The following is a 15,094-nucleotide window of genomic DNA, read 5'->3' on the forward strand; positions in this document are numbered from 1 at the left end:
ATGTCCACTAAGGCACTAATTTACTCGAAGGTATATATGCTTCACAAAATTTTGCAGAATCATTTTTTTTTTTGAGAAGCATGCTCACGCAAATATCCAATATGATAGCAACAACACAAAATCATGTGGAGAATGGTGATGATGCATATGGATTTGCAAATATTTGGTAATCTCCAAAAATATTGTGGAGAATGGAGGAGGAGTAACATAATATTTTAGAAATTAATAAAGAAAAAGAAAGGGATATAGAGAAAGTGATGAAAGGTCAAGTATGTGGTGAAAAAATAGGGTTCCTTCTTCTCATTTGTCTCTGTCAAACTTTATGATGCAAAGCGACCTTTCTTTTCTTTACATTTTTCTTTAATTGTCATCGTTAGTGTCACTTTCTTTTTATTAATTTCATAAAGTCGTATGATCGTATCCATTGTTTTTTATTTTGCTCCGACAAGACCGACACTGATCTTTCTATACCTTTCGGTAATAAATGTTATAGGATTCCTTTTTCAGATAACATCATTAGTATTTGCTATTTTATTTTTGTTAACATAATACAATGATCAATTGACTTCCTAAAAGATATGGTCGAGGTTGGGGAATAAAAGATATGGTCTAGCTACACCCTCCAATCTATACCGTCGCTAACTACGTACTGATGAAGTCAGGTTTAAACTTGATGATGACATATATATATTAGGTTATATCTGTTACTTATACGGATAGAAATACTTCATTTAATTTCTACAGAACCAGCTAGTATGAAGTCCATGCACTGCGGTGATAGAATAGTGTATTTGATTTTCACCATTTTGGTCGTTGCTTATATATCGAAAACAGATAATAAGTATAGGCAAGACTAAAATCAAACAATTGATGGCTTAAAAGGAGAGTCACGAATACCGCATAGCTAGCGTGGAGATAAATAACACCGAGAGGCATTAAGTCCAAAAGAAATTAAAACTGTTGTAGCACTAGTGTATTATGGTGCTAACTATATTACAAAATAGCCACATGCATCGTAGAGATACGAGTATTTTTGTACATCATCAGTATTCGTATCAACGAGAGATATTTTCTTCAGGAGTATTTTAAAGATATTTAACATGTGGTTGTGGTTTGTAATAATTAAAAAAAAAAAAAATCGAATACTTGAAAATAATTTGACTTATATATACACGGCAGCAAAAGAAAGAATGATCTCTAAAGACAAGCAACAAAAGAATCTGAAGTAGAAGTGATCCACCCACCTGTTTCTGTTCCTATTCTTCTTGTGTTCCTGTTCGATTCCAAACTCTCACTTTCTCTGCCCCCTCGTGTGTGGGTCCCACCATCTTTTTTGTACTTCCTCAATAGGTCCCACATTTGTGTCCACTCAACCAACAACAGTGTGTGTAATCCTCCGTTAAATAAATTTATATTTTTCCCCCGTTACACAATTTTCTTGTTACATACAAATAACAACTGAAAATAGTAAAATAATTTAAGATTTTTGTTTTCTCGTTTAATATTTTCCTTTTTGTGAAAAAAACTTGTGTGAATTTTTTTAATTTATGGTCGCCGGAGATGCCAACAGCCGTGAACGTAGCGAAACAATGCTTAACGGCGGAAGCATCTTACGCGTTAGAAGAAGCTGTCAACGTCGCAAGTCGAAGAGGACACTCGCAGACGACGTCGCTTCACGCTATCTCAGCTTTACTCTCTCTACCAACCTCAGCTTTACGCGACGCATGCGCTCTTGTTCGTAACTCTGCTTACTCACCTCGTCTCCAGTTCAAAGCTCTAGATCTTTGCTTAAGCGTTTCTTTAGACCGGATCCAATCCGGTCAAAAGCTCGGATCCGATGATCCGCCACCTGTTTCTAACTCCCTCATGGCTGCGATCAAACGATCTCAAGCTCACCAGCGTCGTCTTCCTGAGAATTTTAGGATCTATCAAGAAATGTCGCAGAGTGCTCAGAATCAGAACTCGGTTTCTTGTGTTAAAGTGGAGCTTCGTCAGCTGATTCTCTCGATTTTGGATGATCCGGTTGTGAGTCGGGTTTTTGGTGAAGCGGGTTTTAGGAGCTCCGAGTTGAAGCTTTCGATCATTCGACCTGTTCCTCATCTCTTACGCTATTCATCGCAGCAGCCTCTGTTTCTCTGTAACGTAACCGGGAATAATCCTGAACCGAATCCGGTTCGATGGGGTTTTAACGAACCAAACCGAAATTTTAACGGAGATTCTGATTACCGGAGGATAAGCGCGGTTTTCGTGAGGGAAAAAGGGAGGAATCCTCTGCTTGTTGGTGTATCGGCTTACGATGTACTAACCGGTTATTTAAATTCGCTTGAGAAAAACCGAACCGACGGGATGATTCTACCGACGCAGCTTCATGGTTTAGCCACGGTTAACATCGGTTCAGAAATCTCCGATCAAATCGTTTCTAAATTCGATAAAACCTACGTCGATACTAGGTTTCACGATCTGGGGAAGCTTGCGGAGCAAGGTTCAGGGCCAGGGTTAGTCTTGAACTACGGAGATCTTAGGGTTTTCACAGACGGCGAAGAAAACGTACCGGCGGCGAATTACATCGTGAGTTGCGTTTCGGAGCTGTTACGGAGACATGGGAGAAGAGTTTGGTTGATCGGAGCGACGACGAGCGACGAAGTTTACGAGAAGATGGTGAGGAAGTATCCGAACGTGGAGAAAGATTGGGATTTGCAGTTACTCACCATCACTTCTCTAAGACCTTGTTTGCCTCACAACAAGTCCAGGTTCTTATTTTTCTCTCTCTCTCGCTTCGATCAGATTCTAAAACGCTTTGATCGCTTTTTCTATATGCCATTAAAACAAGTCTTTAGAGAAAGTTTTGTATCACCATTTGAAATTTGCGCGTTACGTCTATATAGATGATTGATAAAACCTTATTGTCTTCTACTAAAACAGCATCAATAACATTCGAAAACATGTCTGACCTAATAATAGCTTATTGTTTAAATGACTATTGATAGAAGCTTAAAGCTTAAAGCATTTTGTTTTTTTTATATCACAAAGACACAAGCACAATACTTTAACATGTGAAATATAAATGCAATAGAAAAAATAAATTCAAAGCAATGTCATTAAAATGTAGAAACAGAGAATTGATGTACAATTTGTGACTTTTAGATTCCTGTATGGCACTAACTTTAATGCGTGTTTGTTTGTGTGTGCAGTTTGATGGGATCATTTATTCCATTTGGTGGATTCTTCTCAACTCCTTCTGACATGAAACTGCCCTTCTCCGGTTTCAACAAGGACATAACCGGACCAGTGTCTTCAATATCCGATCAGACTCAATCTACCTTGCCGCCTTGGTTACAAATGACCAAAAGAACTGATTTAAACCAAAAATCTGGTACCAAGGTCGGTTTATTTTATCTTGTCCTAATTTGTTTTTCTCCCATAATCGTTGAAAGTGTTTCTTGGACTACAAGTTCGCTCGGCTGAGTGTATAATTCCATTATGTTATGTTAATTGCAATGTGTCTTTACATCTCCTCAGTGCAGACTAAAGAAGGGTTGGAATCAGTTTGTGAAAATAAGTCCACGAGCAGTGCTTCTGCATCGACCGGTTCAGCTAAATCGGTCACTACTGATCTGAATCTGAGGATATGTTCAGTCACTGCAGGATCTGGCCTCAAGAAGCATTTGGAGAGAGACTTTTCTCAGGCGCCACAATCTGTGTTCTCCTCTTGCTTGGACAATCCAAGGGACCTTACCGTAGAGAGCTTCAAGATTATTTACAGAAGATTAACGGATAGGGTTTCATGGCAAGATGAGGCTGCTAGAGTAATCAGCTGTGCATTGTCACAACCGCCTAGGACTGTCACTCGAAGAGATGTTTGGCTCAATTTGGTCGGGCCTGATACTGTAGGCAAGAGGAGAATGTCGCTTGTCCTTGCTGAGATTGTGTATCAAAGCGAACACAGATTTATGGCCGTTGATCTTGGTGCCGCGGAGCATGGAATAAGTGGTTGTGATGATGATGCGATACGTTTGAGAGGAAAGACGATGGTTGATCATATCCTTGAAGTGATGTGTAGGAATCCTTTCTGTGTGGTTTTCCTTGAGAACATTGAGAAAGCGGACGAGAAGCTGCAGATAAGCTTGTCAAAGGCAATCGAAACCGGGAAGTTTATGGATTCACACGGGAGAGAAGTCGGTATTGGAAACACCATGTTTGTTATGACATCAACTTCACAAGGTTCCGTAACAACATCATCTTATTCTGAAGAGAAACTATTGAGAGCCAGAGGAAGGCAAGTGGAGATATGGATTGAAACTGTATCTACCTTACCAATTGTGAGATCGGTTTCAGGCTCAACCTCAGCGAACAAGAGGAAGCTGATGGAGAAGAAAAAAACTACGGAGACAGTAAAACGGTTGAACAGAACATCTAATGGAGTTCTTGATCTGAACCTTCCTGCTCAAGAAACCGAGATCGAGGAAAATTATCATTGTGAAGAGAACTCAAACGTTTGGTTAATGAACTTGAAGAATCACGAACGTCTCATTGAGGTTCCTTTCAAGCCTTTTGATTTTGAAGGACTAGCTGAAAAAATCAAAAAGAGCGTAAAAGAAATTTTCGACAAGTGTGTGAGATCGGATTGCTTGCTGGAGGTTGACCCTAAAATTATAGAACGATTGCTAGCGGCTGTTTATTTCTCAGACAGTAGAAAAGATATCATCAAAGAGTTGATGGAGAAAGTAATGAGTCGAGTGTTCTTGAAGCTTAAAGAAAGGTATGAAATCACTACTAGTTGTGTAGTAAAATTAGTTGGTCGAGATCTTGACATTTTTCGTGAGGATCAAATGGACTTGTTCTTTGTAAAATCTCAGTAGGTTAACAATAGCTTTATATTGAAAGTGTATCATATATAAGGTAGAGTTATTGTTCTTTTGTGTTGCTATACTATTATAATGTGTGTGTTCATGTAGTTGTGAGTGGATCTTTCTCCTTGTTTTATATGTATAAGCTTCTGTAAATGAATTAGTTATTTACATTTTTTTTTTTTTGCAGTTTTCCCTGTTTTTAACAAAATCGACTGCGTCTAGTAAATAACGTCATTATTAATGAAATATGATAACTGTTATAAATTTCTATGATTGGGTTTAATAATACTAAACTCAGGAGCAGTCTTCAAAGTTCCAAATTTTTTATGTCATAGTAAATAGTTGTACACACTCGATGACTCCGTCCACAATCTGATGCAATATGCTGACGAGTTTTGGGGAATATTTTGAGAGGCAAACACACAAAACACTATCTCACTATAAAATTGTTACAGTACTATAATAATAAGTTGACCATAGAAGCAAAGAACCAAAATTGACCAGAAGGAGCGTAGCAGAGTCTTAATTCTTCAGCATATCTATGACATCTCAACTTGCTCAGAAACATGATCATAATTCTTCGTTGAAAGAAAATTATTTACATTATTAGTATATAGAAGCTGTCTAATTGGTGTGATGATGATTTATTTGCTGATTATGATTGAAAACTATCAGCCTGTTTCAAGGTAATTATGAGTTATGATGGGTACTTATGACTTATAGACCATAGACTTAGGTTATTCAAATGCGTAACTATATGTTATTTGTATTTATGTTTATGTTTATATAACTAATGACAAGTGCAATTTCTTATAAGTTAGTGATTTAGATTTCGTAATCCGTTGGTATGTGTGGAGTAGTAGTATAAATGAGTTCACAAAATAGCAAATTTGTGATGTGTGACTGGAGTAGGGAAAATAGCAAATGAATACACTCACGGAAGATAGAAGGACAGAAGAATCAAAAGAAAAGTAAAGAATCGAACGGACTAATCCATTATTAATGTTTTGTGTGACTGAAAATTATATTTTTTAAATAAAAAAGGAGAACTATAAGGGAATATTAATTATAATATTTCTGTAAAAGTTAAAGGTTTAGTTTAAGAGATTAAAAAACAATTAAGGAAAATGGAAAAAAGTGGAAGCGGGCGGCCAAGTGAAGAAGACATTCTCTGTCGCCCACCCAAACACCTTAAGAAGATAGAAGGCGTGTCTCACTTTCTCTCTTTCTTCACGCGCATCCTCTTGTGCGTGCGTGTTTTATCTCTCGCTTTATCCTAATCACTCCATTACAATTACCTTATTAACTCAATCGCAAACCTTTAAGATAAGCTTATCTATATGATCGTTGAGATAAAGTTTGATAGTTTTCTATCTAGGTTTTGATTTCGTATTCAATCAATCATATTAAGTATGGATGCATATATTGTCTCAACACTTATACCAAACAAAGAAAAGGATTGTTTTAATAGATCATGAAATTATGTGTTTAAAAATTAAGATTGTTTGTGTTTTATAGTGATGCTTAAGAAAAAGAGTAGACTTCTAAAGTAGCCAAACGTGCTAATGAAAGCGCGTACTGAAGACACTCACACACACGGTTGTAGAATGGTTACCTGGTAAGTGCTAAGTCGGTCGATTTGATCGATGGTAGGGTCCTTTACACATCCCCAACTCCATTTACCACTATATCAACCACACATATGTATATATATTATGATCTCTCTCTTTTTTTTTTTATAAATCTTTTACAGATACAAATAGTTCATAATATCTTAGGATATGTTGGAATTTGGAAATACAAGTATTTCTTAACATCTCAGAATCTTTGCCCATACTAGTTTTTTTTTTTGGGAACAAATAAGCGTATATATTACCCATGCCTTTATATAAAAACATCATGCGCAGATGAAAAATATAAACTAATGTAGATCTGGTCAGATGTTAATATCTGCTGTCTTATGAAAATTTGAGCTATCTTCTCCAGATATATATAACTATTTGTTATAGAGTAAGTCTTTTATTTCAAATGCATGCAGACAACTTGATACGTCATAAAGAAATACATGGAATGAATAGTAACAACAACTATCTTATATTGTGGGTTTATAAATACCAAAGGATCCCCTCTGAATTGAATTTACCAGATGAGTAAGTTAGTTCCTCTTTTGAGTTTTTTTTTCTTCTTAGTAAAATTTAAAACAAAAGTTCAGTTCTTTTGTTAATAATCAAAACAAAGTAATTGATTAGGAATTTTGAAGTAGGTCCTATAACTCCTAAAAAGAACAAACAATGGTTTCGGTTATAACAAAACCAAATGGATACATTATCCTTTATATCTAGAAACTTTAACCAAAAACAAACTGATATCTAGAAACAATAAATAAATTACATCCCCCGGAATGAGACTTTTTCTTATATAAGTGAAATATACAATGAAATACATTATTGTTTATATTTCCTTCCCTTCAAAGGACGTTGCTTTTTTTATCATTATAAAAAAGACACTTTGAAAAAATCAATGAGATAGGAAGATTGATATTATTATATTACTTTATATTATGAAAAGAAGATATTATAATAATTATTTTATTTTTAAAAAAAAAGACAAAACAAAATACTAAAAGGATTGTTGTAAATAAGAGTCAACAAAACAGCGACGTCCCTTTACCTTTTTAAAAGTTTCCAGTTTTGACTTTTGACCTAAACCATTTTTCCTAAGACGAAGAAAACAAAACAAAACAAAACAAATGCAATTGAAGAAAAAGCAATTAAGAATATTTATAAAAGAGAAGAAGAAGACCAAGAGAAAGGTAGACGAAACAAAGAGCGCACCTTCCTCTCTCCTTCTTCGTAAAAAATCCAAGTTCCCCTTTTAAAAGGGAGCCTCTCATTTCTCATTTCATTCTTCTTCTAAAAAACCCAGCCAACCACTTCTCTCTCTACTTCTCCTTCTCCTCAAAACCTCCAAACTAGTTTCAATCTTTTAAATCTTTCCTCCAAAGCTTTATCTTCTTTTCTAGGTATGTCTTGATTCTTTTCTCTGTTCTGTTTTGCTAATNAAAAAAAAAAAAAAAAAAAAAATCTTTATGGTTTTAATGGCTTTGATCTTGACCTTTTTATTGTCTTTCCCTCAATTGAATATAGAAACGGTCGTTTAATTTATATTCATTATTACTTTACTTAATTTGGGGAATGATTCTTGTGTATAAACAAGAATCTTGGAATTGAGAAACAAAAAAGAAAAAAAAATTGAAACTTTGAATCAAAAACTCATCTTTTTTCTTCTTCTTAAGCAGGAAGAGATAGATGTGTGGCGCAAAGAGCAACCTTTGCTCTTCTAAAACCCTAACTGAAGTCGAATTCATGAGGCAGAAATCTGAAGAAGCAGCTACCACCGCCGCAACCGCCATGTCTCTCCTCGAATTCGCCGCCTGCGACGATCTTTCATCGTTCAAGAGAGAGATCGAAGAGAAACCATCGATGGAGATCGACGAGGCAGGGTTATGGTACTGTAGACGGGTCGGGTCGAAGAAGATGGGTTTCGAAGAGAGAACACCTCTTATGGTTGCTGCTATGTATGGAAGCATGGAAGTGTTGAGTTACATAATCGCCACGGGAAGATCTGATGTGAACAGAGTTTGCAGTGACGAGAAAGTCACTGCTCTTCACTGTGCAGTTTCTGGCTGTTCTGTCTCTATCGTTGAGATCATCAAGATCTTGCTTGATGCTTCTGCTTCGCCTAATTGCGTTGATGCTAATGGGAATAAACCGGTTGATTTGTTGGTTAAAGCTTCCCGGTTTGTTCCTAACCAGAGTAGAAAGGCGGTTGAGGTTTTGCTTACCGGGAATCATGATGGTTCGGTTGGTTTGATGGGAGATGATGAGGAGGAGGAAGTGAAGAGTGTTGTGACTAAGTATCCAGCTGATGCGTCGCTTCCTGATATTAACGAAGGTGTTTATGGAACTGATGAGTTTAGGATGTTTAGCTTTAAGGTTAAGCCGTGTTCGAGGGCTTATTCTCATGATTGGACTGAGTGTCCTTTTGTTCATCCTGGTGAGAACGCTAGGAGGAGAGATCCGAGGAAGTATCCTTACACTTGTGTGCCCTGTCCTGAGTTTCGTAAAGGGTCTTGTCCCAAAGGAGATTCCTGTGAGTATGCGCACGGTGTTTTCGAGTCTTGGCTTCACCCGGCTCAGTATAGGACTAGGCTTTGTAAAGATGAGACGGGTTGTGCAAGGAGGGTATGTTTCTTTGCTCATAGACGTGATGAGTTGAGACCTGTTAATGCTTCCACTGGCTCTGCGATGGTTTCACCGAGGTCGTCTAACCAGTCTCCTGAGATGCCGGTTATGTCTCCTTTGGCACTTGGATCATCGCCAATGAACTCACCTATGGCTAGTGGTGGTGTTCCTTTGTCTCCAAGAAATGGTGGATTATGGCAGAACAGAGTTAATAGCCTTACACCACCACCTTTGCAGCTTAATGGCAGCAGATTGAAGTCGACTTTGAGTGCTAGAGATATGGATATAGAGATGGAACTTAGGTTTCGCGGTTTGGATAACCGGAGACTTGGTGATCTCAAGCCATCCAACCTCGAAGAGACTTTTGGATCATACGATTCATCTGCTGTGATGCAACTTCAGTCACCAAGCAGACATTCTCAAATGAACCACTATCATCCGTCTTCCCCTGTGAGGCAGCAGCCGCCACCTCACGGATTCGAATCTTCAGCAGCCATGGCAGCTGCAGTGATGAACGCAAGAACCTCAGCGTTTGCAAAACGCAGCTTGAGTTTCAAGCCAGCTCTAGTAGCTGCTTCTAATGTCTCGGATTGGGGATCACCAAAGGGGAAGCTAGAGTGGGGAATGCAAAGAGAAGAGCTGAACAAGCTGAGGAGAAGCGCCTCCTTTGGCATTCACGGGAACAACAACAACAACAACAACTGTGTGTCACGCCCTGCGAGAGACTATAGCGACGAGCCAGATGTGTCGTGGGTGAACTCACTGGTGAAAGAGAATGCACCGGAGAGAACCTTCGGGTTGAATGAGAGGGTTGGGAACACGGTGAACGGTGCAGCAGGTAGAGACACATTTAAGCTGCCGTCGTGGGCAGAGCAAATGTACATAGACCATGAGCAGCAGCAGATTGTGGCATAAGTAAAGAAGCAGGGAAGAAAGATGGGATAAGATAAAAAAAAAAACTGCTTTTGTCTTATGGGCCTCTCTCTACACAGAATCTAACAAATCTCTGGCAATAATTCTTTGATTTGTGTTTGACCCATATAGTTTGGTACTAGTATATGTTATTTTTTTCTTTGTCATTCTCTTGTCCTGTGTGGCACTATGTAATGATTAAAAGCAAAATAATTGATGCATGAGTTCAAACTTCAAAATGTTCTTTGAAGGTTCTTATTAGCTTTGTAACTTTTGTGATATATCATAAACTTAAATGTAATCTTTTGAATGAAATTGAATAGTCCAAGTGCTGCTGAGGCAAATAAGGCGGCGACCTACAGTAAAATTGGGATGCCAAAGCAACCATGTGATAATGTTGCATAAAATCTTCCGTTTCTTGGTGTTATCGATGTGTATTAATGCTAATTCACCTATCATCGCGGTTACACATGAATTTTGAGAAATTACACTGTCACTTCCATTCTATTTGTCGGTTTCCAAAGTTCATATACTCGATTCAGGAGATTTATAAAGATTTTAAAAAAAAATTTAACTCCAAGCATGCAATTCATTAGCTGAATTTTTTAAAAAAAATATTTGAATCATATATTTAAAATTCAAGACTCATTTAGACTATCTTCAATGGTTTTCTCTATTTTACCTCTAAAATACTCTAATGGGTACTTCTATTTTTTCCTCTAAAAAAGAATATTCCGTAGAGATTCTTTTTTTATTTTACTATTAATACATTTTACTTATAAAAGTTGTAAACTAACCCATTTATTTTAATATTTGTGAAACTTTCATAAAATTATGATATTATTTAAATTTTTACCATTCATAAATATTATTTAAATATCACATTTATTAAAAAAAATACATTGCATCATATTACTAAACTATTTAAATATATATTTTATTTATTTTGATCATAAATATAAAAGTGTTAAAAGTTCAATGACCACTCTATAAATAAAAAAGTTCAACTCTATTATAGAGGAAAAAATAGAGTTCTATATATAGATGAAAAAATAGAGATCTCTATTATAGAGATAGAAATAGAGATGAGTTGGTGTAGATTTTACTCTAAAATATAATTAAAAAGCAAATATGGAGGTGGGTTGTAGATGCCCTTAAACTAAATTGATAAGAGACAAGTAACTAATATTAAGCTGCTTCTACATTTATTCTTATACAATTTTTTTTTTTACACAAAAGGATCGTTTTATTAAAAGTCAATAGCAAGGAACCCATTGTGAACCGAACTGATACATCATTTTTCATACACAACCGAAAGTTAAACGAAAAGAACAAAGATTACAAAGCTGAGAAGACGTTTCTGTATAATCAAAAAATGTTGGCGCGAGTCTGTTTGAAGTAGTCTAAGCATCTTTGTGTTTGAATAATTAGACGTGCTCAGTCACAGTCAAAGACCGATTGTTACGGTCAAGTTTGTTGCACTTCTTCCACTTTCCAATGTCCGTAGTTGTAGGAGCAGAGTCTCTACGTTTTTCATCTTTCTGTTATGTATAAGGCTATTTAAAGCCTAGTAGAACTAATGAATAAACACAGTTCTCTCATCCAAGTCTGAAAGAGCATTTGATCATTACAAATTGGTATCAGAGCTCTGTTGGACTTTTGAGAACCTAAAAGAAACCGCAGTTTCTAGAGAGAGAAAACACAGAGAGAAACACAGAGAGATGAGTGATGATAAGATGAAGCTGCCACAGTTCGACGGGCACTGGGACCATTGGAGTGAAGTCATGGAGAATTTCCTCAGAGCGAAAGGATTGTGGAGCTCGATCGAGATCGGGCTCGAGGAACCGGTAAGCACGACTGTGCTAACTCGAGAGCAAAGGGAGCAGCTGGACAATGCTAAAACAAATGATCACAAAGTCAAGCATTACCTGTTTCAAACCATTGATAGGGTAACGATTGAGCAGATACGGGACAGGAGGTCCTCCAAAATCATTTGGGAGTCCATGAAGAAGAAGTTCGGAGGAAACGAACGAGTGAAGAAGTCTCTACTGCAGAAACTGAGAAGAGACTTTGAGATATTGGAGATGATGGAGTCAGAAAAGGTGGAAGAGTACTTCAAGCGTGTTCTTGCAATCACCAACCAGATGAGAAGCAATGGAGAAGACTTACCTGAATCAAAGGTGGTGGAGAAGGTCCTTCGCACTCTCAGTGAAAAGTTCATGTACATGGTCGTATCCATAGAGGAGTCTAAGGACATTGAGACCATCACGTTAGATGAACTACAAAGCTCGTTGGTGGTGCATGAGCAGAAATTCAAAAGATCAGATCAAGATGACACCCAAGCATTGAAGGTGACATATGGAAGAGGAGCGGGGACCAGAGGAAGAGGCAGAGGACGTGGCAGGGGCAGAATGCCTCTAGATAAAAGCATTATCGAATGCTACAAGTGTCACAAGCTCGGACATTTCAAACATGAATGTCCCAGGTGGAATGAAGAAGCCAACTATGCCAACTTTGAGGAGAAAGAGGAGATGTTGCTGATGGCTTACATCGAAGAAGCACCTCAAGTTAAGTTGCAAGATGCAGAAAAGCTTCTCATGACACACACGGAGAAGGAAGGAGACTTGAGAAAGAGAGCATGGTTCCTTGAGTCTGGTTGCTCAAATCACATGAGTGGTGATCAAAGTCTGTTTTCATCGATGAATGAAGACTTCAAGCATTCTGTCAAGCTGGGGAATGACAAACGCATGGAGGTAGTTGGGAAGGGAAGCGTCAAGCTGATCCTGAATGATGCTGCATACACTATAAGTGATGTGTACTATGTACCAGAACTTAGAAACAATCTACTAAGCCTCGGTCAACTTCAAGAGAAGGGTCTAACCATCATCATACGGAGGGGAGAATGCAAAATCTATCATGATGAAAGAGGCTTAATAGCAGAAAGCAAGATGAGCAGAAACAGAATGTTCATGATCCTGGATCAAGGCAATGGAGCAAACCAACAACACTGCCTACAAGCCACATCAGAGGAGATGGGGAAGCTGTGGCACGAACGTTATGGACACCTAAGCCATCACGGAATGAAGACACTGCAGAGCAATAACATGGTACGTGGTTTACCAAGTTTTGAAATGCAAACATTCACCTGTTCAGATTGCCTGGTGGGAAAACAGTCAAGAAACCCTATCCCAAAGACAAGCACGTGGAGAGCTAAAGGAGTGTTGGAGTTGATACACTCAGACATATGTGGTCCAATAAGTCCGATGTCATCTAGTGGAAAGAGATATATCTTGTGCTTCATAGATAACTATAGCAGGAAGGCATGGGTGTACTTCTTAAAGGAGAAATCTGAAGCATTCGGTCAGTTCAAAGTGTTTAAACAAAAAGTGGAGACAGAAACCGGTAGGAGCATCAAATGCTTAAGAACTGACCGTGGAGGGGAATACACATCACATGAGTTCACCGATTACTGCAAGAAGGAAGGAATCAGAAGGCAACTCACAACCGCTTATACCCCACAGCAAAACGGCGTTGCAGAGAGGAAGAACCGGACAGTAATGAACATGGTCAGGTCCATGATGACGTCTCACAAGGTACCAAAAATCCTCTGGGCTGAAGCAGTGAATTGGACTTTCTATGTCCTAAACAGATGTCCCACTCATGCTGTAAAGGCTGTAACACCACAAGAAGCTTGGAGTGGTGTGAAACCGAGTGTAGGACATTTCCGTGTGTGGGGATGTGTATCTCACATGCATGTTTCTGATGAGAAACGAGGCAAACTAGATGATAAGAGCATCGCCTGCATCCTACTTGGTGTCTCAGAGGAATCAAAGGGATACCGACTGTATGTTCCAAACACAAAGAAGGTCGTTGTCAGCAGAGATGTAGTGTTTGAAGAGTCAAAGCACTGGAACTGGGAAGGAGACAACAACCACATCGATGCAGAGCTAATCTGGAATGATGACGACATGATATGGGAAGAAAGTGGTGATGAAAATGACGAAGAGGGGTCAGAGAATGCAACACAAGAGCCTGCTGCAGATCCGGAAGAAGTTCAAAACGATCAACCTGTCCAAGCTAGGGAGGGACGTGTATCCAGACCGCCACGTTATCTCGATGATTATGTTACGGGAGACGAAGTCGAAGATGAAGAGCTGATAAACATGGTTGTGGTGAATTCAACTGATCCGACAACCTTTGAAGAAGCAGAGAAAAGTCAGAAATGGAGAGAAGCTATGAATGCAGAGATAGACTCCATTGAGAAGAACAAGACGTGGGAGCTCTCACAACTACCAAAAGGTGTGAAGAGTATTGGAGTTAAATGGCTTTACAAAACCAAACTAAACGAGCAGGGAGAGGTGAGCAAGTACAAGGCTCGTTTAGTGGCAAAGGGCTATTCTCAGGAACACGGGATTGATTACACAGAGGTGTATGCTCCGGTTGCTAGAATGGACACTATCAGAACCATCATCTCCACAGCTGCTCAAAGAGGTTGGGAAATTTTTCAGTTAGATGTAAAATCAGCCTTCTTACATGGTGTTCTAGAAGAAGAGGTCTATGTGCAGCAGCCAAAAGGATATGAAGTAGAAGGTGAAGAGGACAAGGTTTACAAGCTTCACAAAGCCTTGTATGGGTTAAAACAGGCACCTAGAGCCTGGTTTAGCCGAGTTGAAGAATACTTCTCAAATGAGGGATTCGAGAAGTCTCCAAATGAAGAAACCCTGTTTCGCAAGATCAACAAACACGATAACATTCTGATTGTTAGTGTTTATGTCGATGACTTAATCTATACTGGTGATAATAAAGTCATGATGAAGGAGTTTAAGTTATCTATGGAGGAGGAGTTCGACATGTCTGATCTTGGGAAGATGAGATACTTCTTGGGAATTGAGGTGTTCCAAACTCCACAAGGGATTCACATCTCACAAGCTAAGTATGCTTTGGAAGTCCTAAGACGCTTTGAAATGGAGAATAGCAGAGCTGTACGCAGTCCAATAGTGCCAGGAAGCAAATTCGACATGGATAAAGCTGGTGAACGAGTTGATGAAACTCTCTACAAGCAGATCATCGGAAGTCTGATGTATCTCA

General features: G+C 38.4%; 2 protein-coding genes across 3 annotated transcripts; both read left to right on the forward strand.

Moving 5' to 3' along the window:
• LOC104792865 (protein SMAX1-LIKE 8-like) lies at positions 1,216-5,018 on the forward strand. The gene is made up of 3 exons (XM_010519123.2): positions 1,216-2,750; positions 3,192-3,381; positions 3,525-5,018. The coding sequence occupies exons 1-3, from the start codon at positions 1,561-1,563 to the stop codon at positions 4,857-4,859; spliced, it is 2,715 nt and encodes a 904-aa protein (XP_010517425.1). The 5' UTR covers positions 1,216-1,560; the 3' UTR covers positions 4,860-5,018.
• On the forward strand, positions 7,670-10,350 carry LOC104792867 (zinc finger CCCH domain-containing protein 29-like). Of its 2 annotated transcripts, none has more exons than XM_010519126.2 (2): positions 7,670-7,872; positions 8,159-10,350. In XM_010519126.2, the coding sequence occupies exon 2, from the start codon at positions 8,159-8,161 to the stop codon at positions 10,007-10,009; it is 1,851 nt and encodes a 616-aa protein (XP_010517428.1). In that variant the 5' UTR covers positions 7,670-7,872; the 3' UTR covers positions 10,010-10,350. The 2 variants fall into 2 exon arrangements, with proteins under 2 accessions (XP_010517428.1, XP_010517427.1); XM_010519125.2 differs by having other exon boundaries at positions 7,672-7,872; positions 8,149-10,350.

Source organism: Camelina sativa, chromosome 6 (assembly GCF_000633955.1).
Source record: "Camelina sativa cultivar DH55 chromosome 6, Cs, whole genome shotgun sequence".
Taxonomy (NCBI): Eukaryota; Viridiplantae; Streptophyta; class Magnoliopsida; order Brassicales; family Brassicaceae; genus Camelina; species Camelina sativa.